We start from the raw sequence: 19,696 nt of genomic DNA, 5'->3' as shown, positions 1-19,696 counted from the left end.
GAGCTCCGACTCCCTTGACTGAGTTCAGAGCCGACCTCACACAGGTGGCAGCATTTCCGAGAGCTTCACCGCCTCCGCTGGGCACTTGGTTTTGACATCAGGGGTGCTAGTCCTGGAGGCGGTGCGTGGACGGGTGTTAGCTGGGGACGCCCTACAGGTGAGGCTCCAAGGCTGAGCACCAATCTTTCCATTTTGACAGGCAGTGCCCCAAATCTTCAATACTGGAGGGCATGGGACACTGGCAAGGCCATGGCTCAAAGTATTTCTAGGCCTTCCCCGCCCCCAATATAACCAACTCCAGCCTTGGCATCAGCATCTGGCCTTTGTCCGACCTCCTGGCTCAACGTCCGCCAGAAGTGGCTCAGCGTCCGCCAGAGGTGGCTCAGCGTCCGCCAGAGGTGGCCTTCAGACCTCTCGGTGCAACCTGCACGTGTGCGAAAGCCTGTTTTGGAAACACCCCAGGCCAGCAGCAGGGAAGAGAGGCACCCCTCCTCCCTCACACACGGCCTTGGCCACCAGCAGGGCTCTCAGGGAGTGGCAGCCACTCCCACCAGCTGAGGCTGGGATGCCTCTGTCCTCGAACTGCTCTGGGCTGTTCTCTGCTTCAAGGGCACGCTATGGACACATTCTTCTCCCCTGACCCTGAAGGTGGCCACCACTTAACAGTGTGTGCCCCTACTGCCTTGCCAGCTTAAGTGCTAAAAAAACATAGATGCTTTTACAAAACAAGGAGACCACCACCTAGCCTGTAGGTCAGGGCAGGCAGCCAAGAGCCACCTCCTTCCACATGGGTCCTTGGCCTGGCATCCTCCCTGCCTGCCTCCTGCCAGAGTGCCAGGCCGAGCTCATCCTGTCCGTCCTCCCGGCTCCTCCCCAGGGCTCCCAGCTCCTCCAGCACCCCGGGCCGGCCCCAGCCCCGTCAGAGCGTGGCAGGGCCCAGGAGGCTGGGGGCAGGGTCCTGGCACAGCTGCAGCTGCACGCTGGCGGTGAACCAGCAGCTGGGCCGGCCCAGGCTGCAGTGCAAGGTGGTCCGGAAAGTGCTCCTGGCATGCTTGGGGAAGATGATGGTGGTGCTGCGGAAACGCAGGGCGCGCGGGCGTGGCTCCAGGGTCAGCTGGCTGCGGTAGTTGCGCCACGTGCAGTTGGGTGCTGCCACGATGGTCTCGCTGTAGGCTGTGACAGTGGGCACGGGCACATAGAAGACCTTGTCCTGGAAATGCTTCTCTGAGGCGTACTTGACCTCGGAGTTGCAGCTGGAAAGGACAGGAGGGAAGCGGAGTGAGCCCAGGATGGGGAGCACCCCGATTCCCTGCCCACAGCATGGACACGAAAGGGCCCTGGGCAGACGCTCTGAAGCCTAACGAGTGTGTACTGCTCTGAAATGTCAAGGTCAAGAAGGTCAAAGAAGGACTGAGGGACTGTCCTGGCTTCACAGAGTCTGAAGAGGCAAGACAGCTAACCGCAGTGAAGGACCTGGACTGGATCCTGAACTGGGGAGAAAAGTAAGCCGGGAAAGGACCTTATCGGGACGACGGGTGAAACTGAGCCGTGTCGTGTGGGTTAGGTGCTAGCATCACCGTGTGCACTTCCCTGATGTTGACAACTATGCTGCTGTCATGGAAGAGGATGTCCCTGTTCTTAGGAGACACACTGAAGTATCTGGGGGCTAAAGGGCAGGACGTCACCAATCGCCTCTCAAATAGGGCAAGATATAAACAACCCGTGAATCTGTTTGAGATGCACATGCAACCTTTCGAAGAGTTTGAAATTATATCAAAATACCAAAAAGTCCCTTCAGCACCCCTGGAGGAGTCACTGACTAGAATCCCCCAGTTCCACGTCCAGAGCTTTAGGAAATCAAACTGCAAGCTCTGGGAGGGAGCGAATCCTCCCCGTCGAATCCCCGAAGGTGATCACAAAAGACTCATGACGGGATCAGAGGTCCTGAGGGCCAAGCCGTCCGTCCTCCACCCTTGCTGGGCTTCCGATGATCGAGTTTTGGCTTGCATTTTAAAAACTAGGCTGTGAAGGCTGTTTGGGGATTGAAAAATAATTTAGAAGTGGACCCGTTTGTCTCCTGGGACCATTGCATGGCTGGCAGGGGCAGGAGGCAGTAGGTCTCAGATGCTTGGCTGGCCCCACTCGACAGGGACAAGCGGATGGAGAGAGCCCCATAGATATGTGGGAAAAATCACAGATCCCACAGTCCACCTTCGGGAAGCCTGAGCCCCAGCAGCTTCAGAAGAGGGCAAATCGACGTGGGATGTTTCCAAGCAGGGGTGCCTTAATTCAATTCACATACCACCTAAGATGTCATGTGCCTGGGAGGGCACCCAGTACACTTAGAGTGCAGTAGCTCATGGGTGGCCTCAAGAACCTAAGTTACAGTCACAAAGAACATGGAGCAGCTGAGTGTCCCCTAACTCTTAGACAACAGAGTGAAAAGGGGGCCTGAGTTGCCTGAATGGTTTGGTTGTGAATACCTAACAATCTGGCAGGGGCTGGGCGCAGTGACTCGCACCTGTAATCCCAGCATTTTAAGAGGCTGAGGCAGGAGGATCACTTGAGCCCAGGAGCTGGAGACCAGCCTGGGCAACATAGTGAGACCCCATCTCTGCAAAAAAATACAAAAATTAGCTGGGCATGGGGGTGCCCACCTGTAGTCTCAGCTACTCAGGAGGCTGAGTTAGGAGCATTGCTTAAGCCCAGGAGGTTGAGGGTGCAGTGAGCCATGATCCCACCACTGCACTTCAGCCTGGGTGACACAGTGAGAGCCCATCTAAAAAAAAAAAAAAAATCTGGCAGGAGAAGGGAGGGAGAGTTAGGGTGCACAAGTGGTTATGTTTATATATTTTCCAATTTTTCTGAGAGGTTGGATTTAAAATAAAAGCCTGTTGGAGCAGACGGTAAATGGGGAAATGGGAAATGGCTGAATAGGCCTGGGGTGGGGGCATGGGGTGGATACAGAGGGTCCTTTGGGGTCAGAGTCTCTTAAAATCAGTTTTGTCTCTGGCTAAGACACGGCCATCCCCAGAAGGCAGCACCCAGAGGGGCCGCTTCGAGGGTAGGGAGCCTCCTGAGCCCCCAGCCTGGCCTAGTCCCCAGCCCCATCCCACAAGAGAGTCAGGACCAGCACCCAACCCCCCGCCCCCTCCTCCCACACAGAGCCCAGCGGCCCACTCACCGGATCTCATGCGTGGGTTCCGGGTTCACCTTGATGCTCTCCCCAAAGAACACCGGCAGCATGCGGGGCCTCATCTCCCGCGCCGGAGGATTCGGGAGTTGGGAGGAGGGCTGTGGGGAGAGCCAGGGACACAAGGTTATGCAGCCCCTTGTCGCAGTGGCCTCAGCTCCCTGCTGGGCACATAGGACCACCTGACACCCTCTGGCCCTGGCTTGGTCTGGAAGCTGTTTCGTGGGGCCCATCAGGAAGCCCACCCCAGAGCTCCCCCGTGGGATCCAGGCATTCAGGGGTCTGCCCAGTCCCCACCACCAGCCTGGCCCCCGGCTCCCAGATCTCAATAACAGGTGTGGTCACGGCCTCTCACTGCAACCTCCAGGCCACACCCACCCCGGAGCCCAGCTCAGAGCCCTGGAGAACTGGGATCCCTCTGTGCTCTTTGCGGGGCCGAAACCATACTCGGCCTGGAGAAAGGGTTCCGAGCCCTTCTTGATGCCACCCAAGGCTCAGGTAACCTCCAGAGGGGTAGAGACCCCACTACATCTGTGTCTGTGGCACACCTGCCAGGGAGGGACACACAGGTGGGAGCTGGCCAGGCCTGCAGAGGGGCACAGGAAGCCGATCAGAATGGCAGATGTCTGCAGGAGAGCAGGGCGGGCCTAGAAATGGCACCACATCTCCCTGAAGACAAGGACTGGATTGGACATGGGCATGTAACCCACACTGGGCCAATGAGAGCTACCCAGGTTCTCCTCCAGAGCTGTGGAGACAGCCCCCCTGTGGGGGCTAAGAATGTGGGGCGGGGGGTTGGAAACCATGTGGAAATGGAGCTACACTGAGGAGAGCAGGAGTCAAAGACGGTGAAAGATCAAGTCTTTCCAACATTGTTCAAATGCCTGGATCAAGCCACACCTGAAACTGTCCCTCAGTTGTGAGCACCAGCAAATCCATTTTGAGGGAGGCTTCAGACCATTTGAGCTGCTTTCTGTCACTTGCAGCGGGAAGAATCTTGGCAAGGTGGGGAAAGAGATTTCCATGGGAAAAGAAGCCACCCACAGTCCCTTCAGAAAGAGCCCCCCTTCAGACAGACACAAAGAACGCACTCTCTGTTTCCCTCCCAAATCCACCCCGCAGCTCCATGCTGGGAAGTTCTTTCTCTGGTCTGTTTTAAAGTCTGTCCCAAAATTCCACTCCCTGTGGAAGCAAAGACCATCAGGGCCATGGCCCTGCCCAGTGCTCCTCACAGGAAGTGGCCTAAGGACCCCTACCCCATCCTGCGGCCCACCTCCCCCTCCCCCCAGCTCAGCCACTGGTTCAGCCCCAAACTGATTCTGAAAACACAGACCTCTGGCCTCTGCTGCTTCTCCTCATGCCAACACGGTGACACTTCTGCCCTCCCCTACCCTACTCTTCCCTCCTCAACTGTTCCCTGCCAGACTCAGCCTCACAGGCCTTTCCCCTCTTCCACCTACCCAGGAAAACCCTGTCCATCTACACGTGGGGGTCCTTCAGGGCCAGCCCAGCAAAGAAAGCGTCTTGAAGTAGAAGTTTCACTTAGGGCAGGGCCAGGAGGCTCTGCTTCTAAAGGCTTTTATTTTTTTTAATTTTTATTTTTTTGAGACAGGGTCTCTTTCTGTCACCCAAGCGCGAGTGCAGTGGTACAATCACGGCTCACTGCAGCCCTGACCTCCTGGGCTCAGGCGATCCTCCCACCTCAGCCTCCCACACAGCTGGCACTACAGGTGCATGCCACCATGCCCCAGCCAATTAAAAAAACGGTTTTTGCAGAGACAGGATCTTACTATGTTGCCCAGGCTGATCTCAAATTCCTGGGCTCCAGTGATCCTCCTACCTTGGCCTCCCAAAGAGCTGGAACTGCAGGCGTGAGCCACCACGCCTGGCCCCTAAAGCCTTTTAAGGCAGCCCTAGTTGTTCTCCTTGAGGTGTTGCTGTGACACTCCAGTCACGGCCAACCCGTGAGGAACACATAGTAAGAGCCAGAAAGAAGCCCTTGCTCTTCGATGCCATTTAGATTGGGGATGTTTGTTACGAGGCATCCCCCCGCCTGACCAGCCTATGCTGGGATAGCAGGGGGCCTGGCAAGGCCACTCCTTAGGACCTGTACTGGAACTACATGTGCCCGCATCAAGGGCTCAGGGAGGTGAAGGGCAGGGCTTTAAATAACCCGCCTATTTTTCAGATAGCTTGTTCATCACTGAGGTTATGAATCATAGACCCAGAGCGTATGAATCACATAGCTTTGGAGAAAGCATGAGTGTAGATGCGAAGAGATGCTCGCGGCCACGGCAGAACGTCTTCCGTTCAGCTCACTCACTGTGCACCTACTGTGTGCCGGCACTGCGCTCTGAACTGCTGCTACGTGGTAAACAGAGAGGGTCTCCTCACCTCATTGGAGATTGCTGCCTGAATCCCCTACTACTCTCACCGACGCCCCACCAATGGACTAAGATGCCAGCTGTCGGGAGGGCTGTGATCGTCAGGGTGATGAGGGCACAAGAAGGGTTTGACCACCAGGTAATCAGGGAGGGCTTCCCTGTGCAGTGCCACTTGGGACGTGATCTGAGGGGTGAAGCCAAGTTCACTGTGGCCCCAGGGCCCACAGGTCCTGGTGCCCCCCACATTGGGCACCGGGACTACACAGCCACAAACAGCACCCAGCACACCCACACGCCCTTAGCCCTGCCTCCCCCTGGCATGCAGGCCACCCTGGGACCCTGTTCTAGGGCTTCTAATACAGAGGCCACTAGCCGCATAGGGCTGTTCAACTTAAATTCATTACAATTCAGCAGTCCTCGTTACATTCCTCAGTCACACCCACTACACACTGACAGCTGTTGCACTGGCCGGGGAAGATCCAGAACACGCTCACGGTCTCAGCAAGCACCCTGCACAGGCTGCCCTAGGGGGATGCAGGCTGTGGGTGAGGTTCCAGGCGGCAGGCCAGCCCCAGCCCCAGCCCCAAATGACCACTGCATGCAGTGTGCAGACGCCCTAAAAGAAAAGGCCCCCAAGGTGGCCCCAGCAATGGCTCTGCTCTCCTCAGAGCCACTCAGGCCGCTGGCTGGGCAGGTCCTGGGTTTGCCCCTGGCTCTGTCTGCCTGTGTCAAAATGGGAAGGGCTGGAGGTGCCTGGGGTAGAGGCAGGGATCCAAGGGAGGTCACAGTCTCGTCTCAAACATGCAGACCCTCTCCCTGGGAGATGGGGCATGGCCCAGTGTGGCCAGGACGAGATGGCCCCACAGGGGTCCTTGAGAGAAGCAGCAACGGTCAAGGCATGCACACCAAAAACACAGCCAGAGGTAGCTTCCCAAGGACAAGGGCAGTGTGGGTCAAATAGGGTCCCCCCCCAAACCCCATGTCCACACAGACCCTGTGAATGGGATCTTATTTGGAAGAGGGCCTTTGCAGATGGAATTGAGGCTCCTGAGATGAGGTCATCTCGGAGGAGGGTGGGCCCTAAAGTCAATGACTGGTGTCCCTACAAGAGTGGACACAGGATGGAGGCGGCGGCTCACGCCTATAATCCTTTGGGAGGCCGAGGTGGGTGGATCACCTGAGGTCAGGAGTTCGAGACTAGCCTGGCCAACACAGTGAAACCCCATCTCTACTAAAAATACAAAAATTAGCCAGGTGTGGTGGCTCACACCTGTAATCGCAGCTACTAGGGAGGCTGAGGCAGGAGGATCGCCTGAGCCCAGGAGGCAGAGGTTGCAGTGTGACGAGATCACGCCATTGCGCTCCAGCCTGGGCAACGGAGCGAGATTCTGTCTAAAAAATAAAAATAAAAAGCAGACGCAGATGCACAGGGACAATATGGAGGCAAGGATGGCAGGGGTGCAACCACACGCCAAGGAGCACCTGGAGCCACCAGGAGCCAGAGAGGCGGGAAGGAGCCTCCCCTGGGGCCCTCTGAAGCGGTGTGGCCCTGCCCACACCTGGATTGGAACTCTGGCCTCCAGAACTGTGCGAGAATAGAATTCTCTTGTCTCAAACCCCCCAGTTTGTGGCAGTTTTTTTTGTTGTTTTTTTGTTTTGGTTTGGTTTGGTTTTTTTACAGTGGCTCTAGGAAGAGCACACAAAAAGGCCACATGCTAAAAATCAAGACTGGAGCGAACCCTGGGGCCTGTGCCTCCCAGCCCTCCATGAAGGCGCCGGGGCTGGCTGAGACCACCCGTGGGTCCCTGGCCTGGCCTCCTCCCATCTTGATCAGGGACTGGGGATGGCTTGTGAAACCAGTTTATCGGTGGAGTCCTCCCAGGGGAATGGGAGAGAGGGGCCAAGCAGATGTCAGCCAGGCCAGGCGGGGGCACAGCCGTGACCAGCCGCGCCCGTCACACCAGGGGCGCAGGAGTGTGGCTGCCCCAGCACTGGTCCCTCCTGGGACAGCGGGCTGCTGGCCACTGGCTGCCCCACTCCTGGCGGTGGGAGTCACCTCCTGCGGGAAGAAGCTCCCTTTCCCCCAAGGACAGCTCTCTAGGAAATGGGAGAGCTGCCAGCCGTGGGCAGCCGGGGTTCATGGCCACTGGGGACTGAGGCAGTGAGGCACCGTGCACAGCGGCCGTGACACCTCCCTGACCACTGCCACTGGGACATGGCACTCAGCAGGTTTTGCTTACGCATTGATTTCTCAGTTTGCAGCCCTCTCCCTGCTCTCTGGCCCTACCTAGATTATGATGCCCCCATGGATGGGGAGGCACGGTCTCCATCCCCCACACCCCAGCGTCTAGTGCATGGTGATGCTCGGTGCTTTGTTCTTGGCTGAAGAGGGGGCAGCTGGCTCCCATGGGGGACAGCAGGCGGTGGGGACCCTATTCCTCCAGGCTGGTGCCTGTAACCATGGCGACCACATGCACACCGGCCTCGGGCAGAGGGAGTAGAGGGCCGACCGAGCGGGAACCAGGAACTCAGAGCCAAGTCCTGCCCGGGCCTGGCTTGATATTTCCTACCTCTGTCCCCTCCCTGCCGCCCCCATACCTGCCTGGACAATGAGGATGGAGAGCTTTTTGCGCTCTCACGGTGCTGGGCACCATTCTGGGCACTCACCACATATCCTACTCATCTGATCCTTATAAAAACCCCAGCACACAGCTGCTGGCAGCACCCCCATTTGCCAGATGTGGAAACCAAGGCCCAGAGTGGCGAAGTAATTTGCCCAAGGCCACACAGCTGGAAGAGGCAGACCAGCGCTGGACGCTGGTGGCGTGGCTCCAGGGCCCGGGCCCTCACCCTCGTTCCTCCACTGCTTTTCATGCCCAGGGGCCTGTCCCATCACTGCCCCCTCAGCTCCAAGCTCCCCTGACACAGGCTCAAGGCTTCCCACTGGGGACCTCCGCCCGTTTCTCTCTCGGCCCCTTGTCTGTGACCCGAGGCTGCCTCTGTGCTCCCACTGTTCCCTGCTGCACTGGCTCCTTCTCACTCGGCCTGGCGAGAGCCAACTCAGAGTCCGCTCCAACTCTTAGGGGAGTCCTCTGTGGGGACACAGGAGCTCCCATCTACTGGCCTCCATTGCAGTAACCCCTTTGTGTTTCTGTCACCCCCAGAGAAGCAGCTCCCTAAGGCTGGAGTCCTCATCACCTCTAAGCCCAGGGCCTAGCACCTGCAATATGGGGAGGGGAGGCTCCACACCTGCAAGGCAGCCCCTGCCCCGATCCAGAGAGCCCCGAGGCTGGGCCCATGCCTGTCTTCAAGTCTGGCAGCAGCCTGTGGACAAACATCACCAGCAGCCCCATCCCTGCTAGTCACAGTCACCCCAGAACAAGGGCTGAGGACCACAGGGAGAGGATTGAAGCTCCCAGCAGATGGCCTCGAGGTGGCCCCATCTCTCCCTGGCATTGACACAGAGTGAGTGGCCCAAAAGAGAGGCAGCTGCTCCCTTCCTGGGTGTGGCATGCTGAACAACGGCCCCCAAAGCTGTCCACATCCTAATCTCCAGGACCTGGGAATATGTGCAAAAGGGACTCTGCAGATGTGATTAAGGATTCTGAGATGGGATATGGTCCTGGGTCACCCAGGTGGGCCCGATGTCATCACAGCGTTCCAGGGCGTCAGAGTCAGAGAGAGGCCAGAAGATGCTGTGTTGCTGGCTTTGATGAGGAGGAAGGGGCCACAAGCCAAGGAGCATGGGCCCCTCTAGGAGCCAGAACAGGCACAGGAACGGACTCTCTCTGAGCCTCCAGAAGGAAGCAGCCCTGCCGACACGTTGACTGTGGGACTCCTGACCTCCAGAGCTGGAACGTGACAACAAATTCCTGCAGTTCGAAGCCAGTCTGTGTTTGGTAGCTGGCTGCAGCAGCCATGAGAGACTACTAAGCTCTGTGACTCGGGCCAACGACTTCCGGTCTCTGGGCCCCCACGGCCTCCGCGTCTCTGAAGTGGGGCGATAGGAGGACCCGCCTCCCAGGCTTCGGTGTGGCTGGGTCAGAGTTGGCAGCGATGTGGAACAGCGCCCAGCTCAGGGGTGGCACTGGGTGCCAGTGGGCCCACAGCAGGGATCCTTCTCTCCCATGAAGGTCTGGGGAGGAAGCGCCTCTCTGGACAGAGGCATAGTGCGCACCCTTCGAACCTAAAACAACGCTTCTCCTTACGTTCAGGAGCAAGCAAGCATCATTTCAGGACAGTCACTTCACACAAACAAGGCAGTGACAAGACTGGCCCATCGTCATCTTCTATGGCTCACCGTCCAGTCAACACTGACCCCAGCTGCAAGACTCTGTATGACTCCATGTTTCTAGAAATAATACACACTCCCCAGAAAATGTGATCTGAAGCTTGGCATTTTCCCAAGTGCGTGCAGGTGTTTGTTTGCTGAGCACCTACTGTGTGCTGGGCCCGGTGGGAGTGAGATGAGGCACAGGAACCCCCAGGGCCCTTCTCCCGCAAGAGGGGGTGACATGAAGCCACAGGGGAGAAGAGAGGACAACACTGTGTGGAAGGGGACAGTAACATGGGCACTAAGGTTTGGGGAGGTGTTTCTTCTGTCCAGACAGGTGGAAGGGCTGGAGGGAGAGAGAGGCAGCCTGCTGCTGGCGTGACCCCCCTGTACGCTGCCAGGAAAGGCTAACTCCTCACCCATCGAGCAGGGAGGGCTTATTTCAGAGGCAAAGCCTTTGTGCTGTGGCAGAGCCCCCGCCCCAGCATCTCTCCTTGGTGCATGCAGAATGAAGACACTGCCAAACCCTCCAGATACCGCCACACCTGGAGCGTGGGTGCCGACAAAGGCCGCCACCTTCTGCCGGGTCCCGCTCCCCACCTGGCTGCCAGCAGCAGACAAGGCCTACTTCACAGGCTGGCCCGGGAAGCCAGAGCTCTGGGCACCATTTGCCAAAGGGTCCCGCTGAAAAAACACCAAAATCCACCCAAGCTGGAAGCACTGCCCGGGAGACACCAGGAGCTGTGGCAGCCCAGACCGGTGCAGGCGGGCGTCCCGCGGGCCTGGGTGGTGAGACAGCTCGGGAAGGCCCCGGCAAGGCCCAGGACACTCCCACGGAGCTGCAGGGCCGGACGCCAAGGGAAGATGGTGGCAGCCACCAGTTCAACGGGAGGCTCGGAGCCTCGTCTTTCTGGCTGCAGGGCTATTTGAACATCGAAATGGTCGTGGCGCCTCGCGGACTCCAGCCAGCCTGGGGAGTGGGCAAGTGCCGTGTCTCTCGCGGCCAAGAAGGCAGGCTGCCGCCCTGGAAGTCCGACTTTCCAGCCACGCGGGAGCGAGATACTCCCGAAAACTGGGTCACACACAGTCCGATGGGGGCTGGCAGGGCAGGGGAGGGCCAGGGAAGGAGTCGAGCACACGCACACGGGACCTGTCATTGCTCACCTGCCCTGGCCATGCGGCCACCTTGAGCACAGGAAGCCCCTAGACAGACCCGCTCCCCACTCCCATCCTCAGCTGGTCTGTCAGGCTTCAGTGCCCTCCCACAGGCCCAGGCTCCTGTTCTGGTCTAGACAGAATCCGGTGAGATACCCTTGGCTGCCCTCGGTTTGCTCATCTGTGAAACGAGGCTGTGCCGTCGGCAAGGCCCACACTCTGGGGCTGGGGGCCCATCAGGGATGCCCAAGGCACAAGCTGGCAGTTTCCTAGGGGGCTCAGCATCCACCTCGAAGCTCTGGGATGTCGGGACAGGGGAGAACGAGTGAGTCTCAGGCACATGGGAGAGTCACCCAGATGCCATCCTTCCCTCCCCACTAGGAGGGACAACAGAGCTGGCCCAAGCCCAGGTTCCCAGCTCCTTCCAGGGTCCAGGGCAAGCCTGTTGTGGCCTGGGGAGGCTGGGCTTACTCCCAGGCTCCTGGGCAGCAGGACAGTGTTGGGGGCAGGACAGGCCCTGGAGGGTGTTGGGTCCTGTGGACACTCGCCAAGGGCCCACCAGGCTCCACCCGCTTGACCCAGGAGCCTTCCCTGGGAGACACTGGGGCAGGGATGAACACTCACTGGCTGGAAGTCAAAGTACACAGGGGCTCTTCGGAGCTCCCTACCTTCCTGGCTGCTACACAGGCCATAGCACATGGGCCGGTGAAGAAAGATAGCCGCTCTGTTGTCGAGAGCTCAGTGCCTCGCGGTGACAGCCTGCCAGACCTGGAGTCTGGGCCTGGCTGGGCAGGGACTCACAGGAAGGCACAGCCTGGGTGACACAGGGCCATCCACAGATACTACAGCCCAGTTCACTGAACCATGGGCTTTTTCACACAGGAGCCAACTAGCGGCCCATCAGTGCAGGAGTGGGAGGCAGGAGGAGGTACCCAGAGCCCTCCCATTGCTGCTCCTGGAGACAGCAGGACAGCCAGGGAGCCCCTCATGGGCCGCAGGAGAGGCGTCCTTGCCAAAGCCACATGGAGCCTTGCAGCAGCTTCCCCTGAGCTCAGCTCCTGACCTCCCTGGCGGTGAGAACCTCCAGTGCTGTCAGAACTTGATTGGGATATACACAGGGAATCTGAGCCCAAAGCACATGGGCTGGGCTAATGTTAACCTGGACCATCACCCATGAGGAAGATGAACCAAGGAGGGGGCATTTAAGCACCAAGAATTCCCACCCTTCTGATGACAGCCTTGGCTATTGGCGAATCCTGGGGCAGGGGTGGGTCTTTTTCAATCTCCCCCAATGTGGCACAACGGGGCACCTGAATGTGATTGTCGAAAGGACACAGTCTGCTTGTGGGGGATCCCAGGAGACCCTGAGTGGATCAGGCTGCTCACTGGAGAGCCAAGAACTATCAAGGGCCCAGCAAGGAACCCACGGGCCCAGGATCTGACAGCCAAAGCAGAGAAACCGTGAGCAAACGGTGAGAAACGTCACAAGCTTGGAGGCGGTGCTCCGGCTGGGCTCCCTCCTGAGATGCTCTGGCTGGGCTCCCTCCTGAGATGGGCAGGCCAGATGCACCCAAGTCAGCAAGACGGGTGTGGCCTGCCTTGTGTTCCCCACAAAGGTAAGTTCAAGTCCTGAACCCTGGTACCTGCAACTGTGACCTTATTTGGAAAGAGGGTCTTTGCACATGTGATCAAGTTAAGACAAGGTCAGATTAGATCAAGGTGGACCCTGATCCAAGGACTGGTGTCTTTATAGGAAGAGGGATATCTGGACATGGGGACACACACAGAGACAAGAAGGCCGCATAAAGACAGAGGCAGAGACTGGCGTGATGTGGCCAGCAGCTAGGAGAGGCAGGTGGGACGGATGCCCCCCACCCGCCGAGAGCCTCCAGAGGAGTGTGCCTCCGCCAGCAGCTTGATTTCAGACTTCTTGGCCTCTGGAACTGTGAGAGGATGAATTTCTTCAGTGTTAAGCCACCCAGTCTGTGGCACTTTGTCACGGCAGCTCTGGGAAGTGAGTGCGGGGACCCACAGCTCTGCCAGCCAATAACAGAATGGGGGCCACCAACCTAGGGCACAAGAATCACTTTGCGCAGGCTGCAGGGCTTTGGGCAGGGTCTCCCACTTCCCCCGACACTCAGAACACTGTCCTTTCTCAAAGATACCACTCACAACGGTCAGGCAACCTCCCAGATAGGGACCCCTGTCTCTGTACCCAAAGAACAGCGAACCCAGATCCTGCCCTTATAAAGGCTGGATTTGCTGCAAAGTGGACAAATATCCCCTCTGGATTCCTGTGCATCCTAAGATACAGATGGCACACCAGGAGGTGTCTGCCGTTCATGTACCGTGCCCCACACGAAGGCCGAGCACTGGAGGGCAGACAGGACAGACCACAACTGCCCCCAGGAAAGCTGCCCCCAGGAAAGCTGCCCCCAGTCTGTCTGGCAGCATTTTCCCCATGCAGGGGGCTCCCTTGTTTCCAGAGCACCTGGAAGGCCATGAGTCTCTTTGTCTTCTTTTCATGCTAAAGCTACAGCTATAGCTTAGTTTCTCAGCTGGGTAAGCCTGCCCCCAAGACCAGGGCTGTCAGACGCTTTGCTGAATTTCCGCCGGAGGCCTGGGATTGAGCAGACGCGTCTGGAAGGAGGCACCAGGGCTTCCGGCTTTCCCTTCTCTCCTCTCCCTCCTCACAGCCTCCCTTTCTGCAAACAGGCTCCTCCCTCCCACCCTGTCCTGACATACCTGGCTGTCTTCCACCTTAGCTTGCTCAGACACCTTCACAGGAATACACCTGTGAGCCTGCCAGGGGGCCATGGGGGCTGATCCCTGTTTTCCTAAGTCCATCTGTTCAGCCATCTGTTCATCCATTCATCATCCATCCATCCACCCATCCATGCATCCATCCATCCATCCATCCATCCATCCATCCTTCTATTTATTTGCCCATCCATCCATCCATCCATCCATCCATCCATCCATCCATCCTTCTATTTACTCATCCATCCATCCATCCATCCATCCATTCTTCTGTCCATCCATCCATCCATTTATCCATCCATCCATCCGTCCATCCATCCATCCGTCCATCCATCCATCCATCCATCCATCCATCCATCCATCCATCCATCCTTCCTTCCTTCCCAACCCCAGCACTACCTCACTAGCTCCCTTCTCCCTCCTCTGTCATACTCAGTTTCACCATCACAGACAAGAAGCAGAAATGAGAAAATCCAAGAGTCCCAAGGGTCCCAGCCAAGGTCCAAAGGGATGACTGAGACCACAGGCGGTCTCAAAGAGCTGGGCACCCCCGGGGAGTTTTCAGGGATGGGCTTCTCTTGGAATCTGGGTCCAGGGATCCAGCACATCTTCCTTAGGGAAGTTCTCACGTACGGTCTTTAGAAATCCACCCACTGCATAAACAGACTGGGAGAGGCTGGATGGAGGGAGGGAGCCCTGAAGGTGACAGAGCCCAGGCCACCAGCTGTGGGTGCAGTCCAGGGCCAGAGGCCCCGTCTCTGCATCTGGGAGGTGGCAACAGCTCAGATCTGTCACCACCTGCCATTGCCCCATAACGGGCTGAGTCCTTTGCCTGCCACAGGGGTGCTGTTCATTTGAACATGCACCCCAGAGAACATAATGTAAGATCCCAAATGCCACTTTCAGTCTCTCTGAGTGCAGTGAGATGACACAGGGCTACTTCTCCAAACTGTCCATATTCACTTGCGGAGATAGGTCTGCCTCAAAGTCATCCTCACTCCTCCACGATGCCAACCCCTAAATGCCCACAGCTCTGCCGGGCAGGGCGAGGAGGAGAAGAAGGGTATGGGTGTTTGCTCAATCTGCAGTCACAGTCCTGGCCCTGGGAGCTCACAGGCAGCAGAGGCAGCATCTGTCCTGCTCAGCTGTGTCCCTCACCCACCCAGCTTTAAACATCTGTGGGCTGACAAATGCCCATCAATCAAAGAGTGGATAAAGAAATTGTGGTATATCTACACCACGGAATACTACTCAGCCATAAAAAGGAATGAAATAATGGCATTTGCAGCAACCTGGATGGAATTGGAGACCATTATTCTAAGTGAAGTAACTCAGGAATGGAAAACCAAATACTCTATTTCTCACTTATAAGTGGGAGCTAAGCTATGAGGATGCAAAGGCATAAGAATGATACAATGGACTTTGGGGACTCAGGGGAAAGGGTGGCAGGGGGTGAGGGATAAAAGACTACCAATTGGATTCGGTGTCTATTGCTCGGGTAATGGGTGCATCAAAATCTCACAAATCACCACTAAAGAACTTACTCATGTAACCAAATACCACCTGTTCTCCCAAAACCTATGGAAATAAAACATTAAAAAATAAATTTTAAAAAAATGTGTGGGCTGAATGCAGCTGACAGACAATGCCCTCTGCCACCAGGCCAGTGGGCAGGCTCCGCTATTCTGGGCCATGCAGGAGACAAGTCCCCACCCGCGTGGAGGCGTGCCCTACACTGATGCAAAAGCGCCACCTTCTGCGTCCCACACGGGCACCCTCCTCACTCGAGTCTTTCATTTGACTTTCTAATTTGGGGAGTGTGGAAGCTCATGATGCCTTTTTAAAAATAAAAATAGAACAGTCACAAGTACTTTTTAAAAGACCAAATGGAATTTTAATTTTTGGCCTCAGTTTCGCCTCGAAGTCACTGACCTGGCCTCTCCCAGCCCCTCCGGTGGCCCCTGCCTCTTTGTGGCTCCTGAGGCATTTGGTTACATGTGTAAGTTCTTTAGTGGTGATTTCTGAGATTTTGGTGCACTCATCACCCAAACAGGCCGAGCCTAGCTTGCTCCTGCCTCAGAACTTTGCACGTGCCATTCTCTTGGACTGAGCACACCTCAGACCTAGCACTGTAAAGCTCGTACCCTAAGTGTATGTGGGTTTCTGTTAACCATCACCTCCCTGTCCACCTGCCTAAAGCTCACTTCTCACCCAGCTTCTGGCCTTAAGGGCACTTCTCCATCCACCTGCTGCTGCCGCACATATTTCAGCTGGTGGCTGTGTCTCTTCCGCTAGGATGCCAGTTCATGAGGGCAGGGACCGTCAGCATCTTGTTCACTGCTGTGTCCTCTAAGGCCCCAAACAGAGCGCGACACACAGTAGGTGCTCAGTAAGTTCTGGGGGGACCGAGGCCTGACTCCCAGCTCTTCGACTGGCTTGGGAGTGTTTGGGAACGTTCCCACCTTTGCTCCAACAGTGAGCACGAAAAGCCCCTGGTGAGTGGGGACCGGGTTCATTCATATCCAGCCTGGCCCCCAAGGCCTTTGATGTCTTGGGGATTGATCTTGCAGCCAGCTGCTTCCCAGATACCCTGCCTCAGTGGGTGGGGAGCATCCAGGAGGCAAGTCCAGCTTATTCAAACAAAGTGGGGGGCCTCTTTAATGAAGTGAAGCGTAGGCAGGTTTAACATGCATGTCCGTCCAACCTCCTAAAGTAGGTGACAAGGTGGTGAGGACCTCAGTGGCTTAGATTTGGGGGCAGGACTGCAGTCTACCCCAGCAGCTGAGGCGTAGGCCACCAACTTTCATCAGAAAGCTGGTGTCGGTCACTGGATACTGGAACAAAGACACCCACCCTGCCAAACGCAGTCTGAACCTGAGGCCCACACGGAAACCCAGCACCGCTCACCCCAGCCTCTTCCTCGGGTGTTGGAAAGCATCAGCTGCGTGAGGCGCATCAAAGGTTCCGCCTCTTTGTCCTGAGACAATATGGGGTGCCGATATGTGCACCTAAAAAGCACTCTCCCCGAGTCGTCAGCGAGTACTCAGCAAAGTTCAGCAGGAGTTAACGGGGAGGTGGGGTGCCCTGCGGGATGGGTGGGGGTGGTTGGGCATGGCCACAGCGGCAAGCCCCAAAGCTGAGAAGAGGGGGCGCCAGGCAATCCTTTCTCCCTTTTATTAAAAGCAGCCCTTCAAACCCAGTTTGAACACAGGCATTTTGTTTTCCAAAAAAAAAAAAAAAAAAAAATCACAGGTAGTTAATTAGTTGCACAGTGAAAAGGGGAATAATATGAGGTTGAAGGGCAGACTCTGCAGCCAGGCCCAGCACAGCCGCTTCCTGGCTGGGCAACTTTGGGCAGGTTGCTAACCTCCTCTGTGTCTTGGCTTCCACCTCTGGAAAACGGGGCTAATTGGAGTGTAGGCTTCATGGGAATATAGTGAAAATTAAATGAATTGATGTAAATAAAGAACTTAGGACAGTTGTCCTGGCACACGGTGTGAGCTATCTAAATGCCAAGTATCATTATCCATGAGGAAACAGCCCCGGGCTTTGCTTTTAAGCCAAATTAAAAGATCAGGGCAACACAGTTCCATACCTGGCATCCAGTGAGCAGGAAGGGGAAAAAATAAAGTCAAGTAGAACAGCCAAGACAAGTAAGCCAGCCATGCTATTCCTGCGGCAGCCACGGGCTGGCCCTGATGGCAGAGAACGCTTCCAGAAAACCCTCTGTAAGGAGGCTTCTGGGTCACGGAAGGAACTAAGGAGAAGGCGGTTTCCCCGTCCTTTTTCTCCAAGCCCCACTGTGCAAGGCACCACGGGGATTCAGTCCCAACCTGTGCAGCCCAAATGTGTGACAGTGCCAAATCCCAGACGCTCTGGCAGGAAAGCTGGTCCCCTTTCGACAGCAAGATCAGGTTCACTGCAAACAGCCCTGGTCACCTCTATCAACTCCTGGAAGTCCTCACTGCCCCTTCCACCCGCCAGGCTCCCATAAAGAGACCAAAGTTCAAATTCGCTGCATGATTTGGTCTAAGATAGTGACTCCTAGACTTGGCTGAACGGTACAATCACCCAGGGACACAGACTCTCCTGATGCCCAGTTGCACCCACTATCAGTTCAGTGAGACTATCTGGGCGGTGAGTGTGGGTAGGTTCTAAAGATTCTCCAAGTGATTCCAATTGGCGGCCAAGTTTGGGACCCACCAGGAGAAGAAACAAGCAAGGTACGCATGAAGGTCATGTCCTGAGGCTTGAGGTGGGGAGCCACTCCTTTCTGCTGTGGGGAGGAGGATTTTCAGCTGAGGGGAGGCCTTTTTTGCCCTGTGAGTGCCAGGCAAGTATCCCTGGGGCCCCAGGAAAGGGGAGTGGAGCCTGCACACATGCCCCAGCAGAAAAGCTGTTAAGGTGGGCAGGGCGCAGCCAGAGAGCGGGCAGGGACGGGCAATCACTCATTTCAACTTGTCATTTCCTCAAGCTGCAAAGGCGCCCGCTGGGCCCACATGCTTCCCCGCCTGCCAGGGGGGCGCCCAGTCTCAGGCCAGGCGCCAAGCTGGGTCCCCACCGGAGTCCACCCCCAGGCTGGGCTTAGTCTGGCAGAAGACAAACTCCTGAGTTTCCTGACCCGGGGTTCCAGCCTCCCCCTCCCGCCTAAGCTCCACGTCAACATGCCTTAACATCCCGGGAAGGAAGGGATCCTGTCTGGATTTGGTTATTTAAAAAAAGAAAGAAAGAAAAGGCTTTCACGTTGGCAGCGCCTGGACAGTAAACAGGGCACCCGGAGCAGCAGAGGGGCCGGGTCCAGATGTCTGCAACATGCCGGGCCTCTGGGTGCAAGCCCACCTAGCCAGCAGCCAACTTCTTTGGGAATTTCGGACCGTCCTTTACCCCGCCCCATGAGCCCCCCATTATTACTGACAATAGGAAGAATCACTCTGGAGGGAGGCCTACCGCCAGGGAGCAGTCTCCAGGTTCAGGGGTCAGCCTGGACCTCCTCCCGCTACACACCCTGGTCCCCACCTGAGAAGCGTGGCTGTCACTGGCCACCTTCGTGGCTGCGGGGCAGGGAGAGGAGGAGGTCCGTCCTGCTTCTACAGTAGCGTGCGTCTCGAGGGGCAACCCTCACTCACCCGCCCGCGCGGTCCCCCATTTGGGAGCGAGAGCGCCTCCTTACCGCTCTTGCCTCGCTGGGTCCCGGGGGCTCCGAGGAGGCGCCGGCGCCCCCCGCGCGCGCGTCGAGGATACCAGGCGCCAGGGAGTAGAAGGGTGGGCTGGGGCTGGGGCTAGGGGGCAGCCCGGAGTCGGGGCTGTCCAGCAAGCCCTCCCGGCCCTGCTCCTTCAGGCTGTCCTCCATGCCCTGGAGATGCAGGTGGCCCACCATGTCTGGGGGGCGCGGGGCGCGGGCCCCCCGCTCCTCCGGGGGCTTCTCCACCGCGCTCCGGGGCACGGGGCAGGCGGCGGCGGGGGGACGGCTGCGCGCCCGGGAACCTGCGGGCACCGCGAGAGGCGGCGATCAGGCCCGGCGACCCCTGCGCCCCCGATCCCCGCGGGCCTGCAGCCTGCTCCCCGCCGCGGGCCGCGCTCCTGCCAGCGCCGCCGCCCTCGGCCCTCCGCGGCGCCCGCCCGCCGGGCCCGGCCTCGCCTCCGCGCTGCGCTGCGCTGCGCTCCCGCAGGCCGGCCCAGCCCCGAGGCGCACGTCGCCGCCCGGCCCTCTCCGCACCTCCCCGGCCCGCGCCTCTTTTTCTAGGCGCCTCCTCCTCCCCCTTCCTCTCCCCGCCCCGGCCTGCGCGGTGGGCAACCGCCCCGGGCCGGCGCCTCTGCCGAGGCCCTCCCGCTCCAGGGGACTGCGCGCCCAGCCAGCAGCCGGAGTCCCACGAGGCGCGTGTGTCCCCCACTCCCGAAACAAGCACCATACTCGCGCACCGAGGGTGCCTT

The 19,696-nt window shown here is 57.8% G+C and overlaps 1 protein-coding gene across 1 annotated transcript; it reads right to left on the bottom strand.

Moving 5' to 3' along the window:
- Nucleotides 1-205: 205 nt before the first annotated feature.
- Nucleotides 206-19,325, bottom strand: RFLNA (refilin A). Its single transcript, XM_008005155.3, has 3 exons — nt 18,936-19,325; nt 3,185-3,294; nt 206-1,253 (listed from the first exon to the last, which is right to left on the bottom strand). The coding sequence occupies exons 1-3, from the start codon at nt 19,140-19,142 to the stop codon at nt 920-922; spliced, it is 651 nt and encodes a 216-aa protein (XP_008003346.1). The 5' UTR covers nt 19,143-19,325; the 3' UTR covers nt 206-919.
- Nucleotides 19,326-19,696: the final 371 nt, after the last annotated feature.

Source organism: Chlorocebus sabaeus, chromosome 11, assembly GCF_047675955.1.
Source record: "Chlorocebus sabaeus isolate Y175 chromosome 11, mChlSab1.0.hap1, whole genome shotgun sequence".
Classification (NCBI taxonomy): Eukaryota; Metazoa; Chordata; class Mammalia; order Primates; family Cercopithecidae; genus Chlorocebus; species Chlorocebus sabaeus.
Note: the sequence above shows the minus strand (reverse complement) of the source record. Positions and strands in the feature narration are given on the sequence as shown.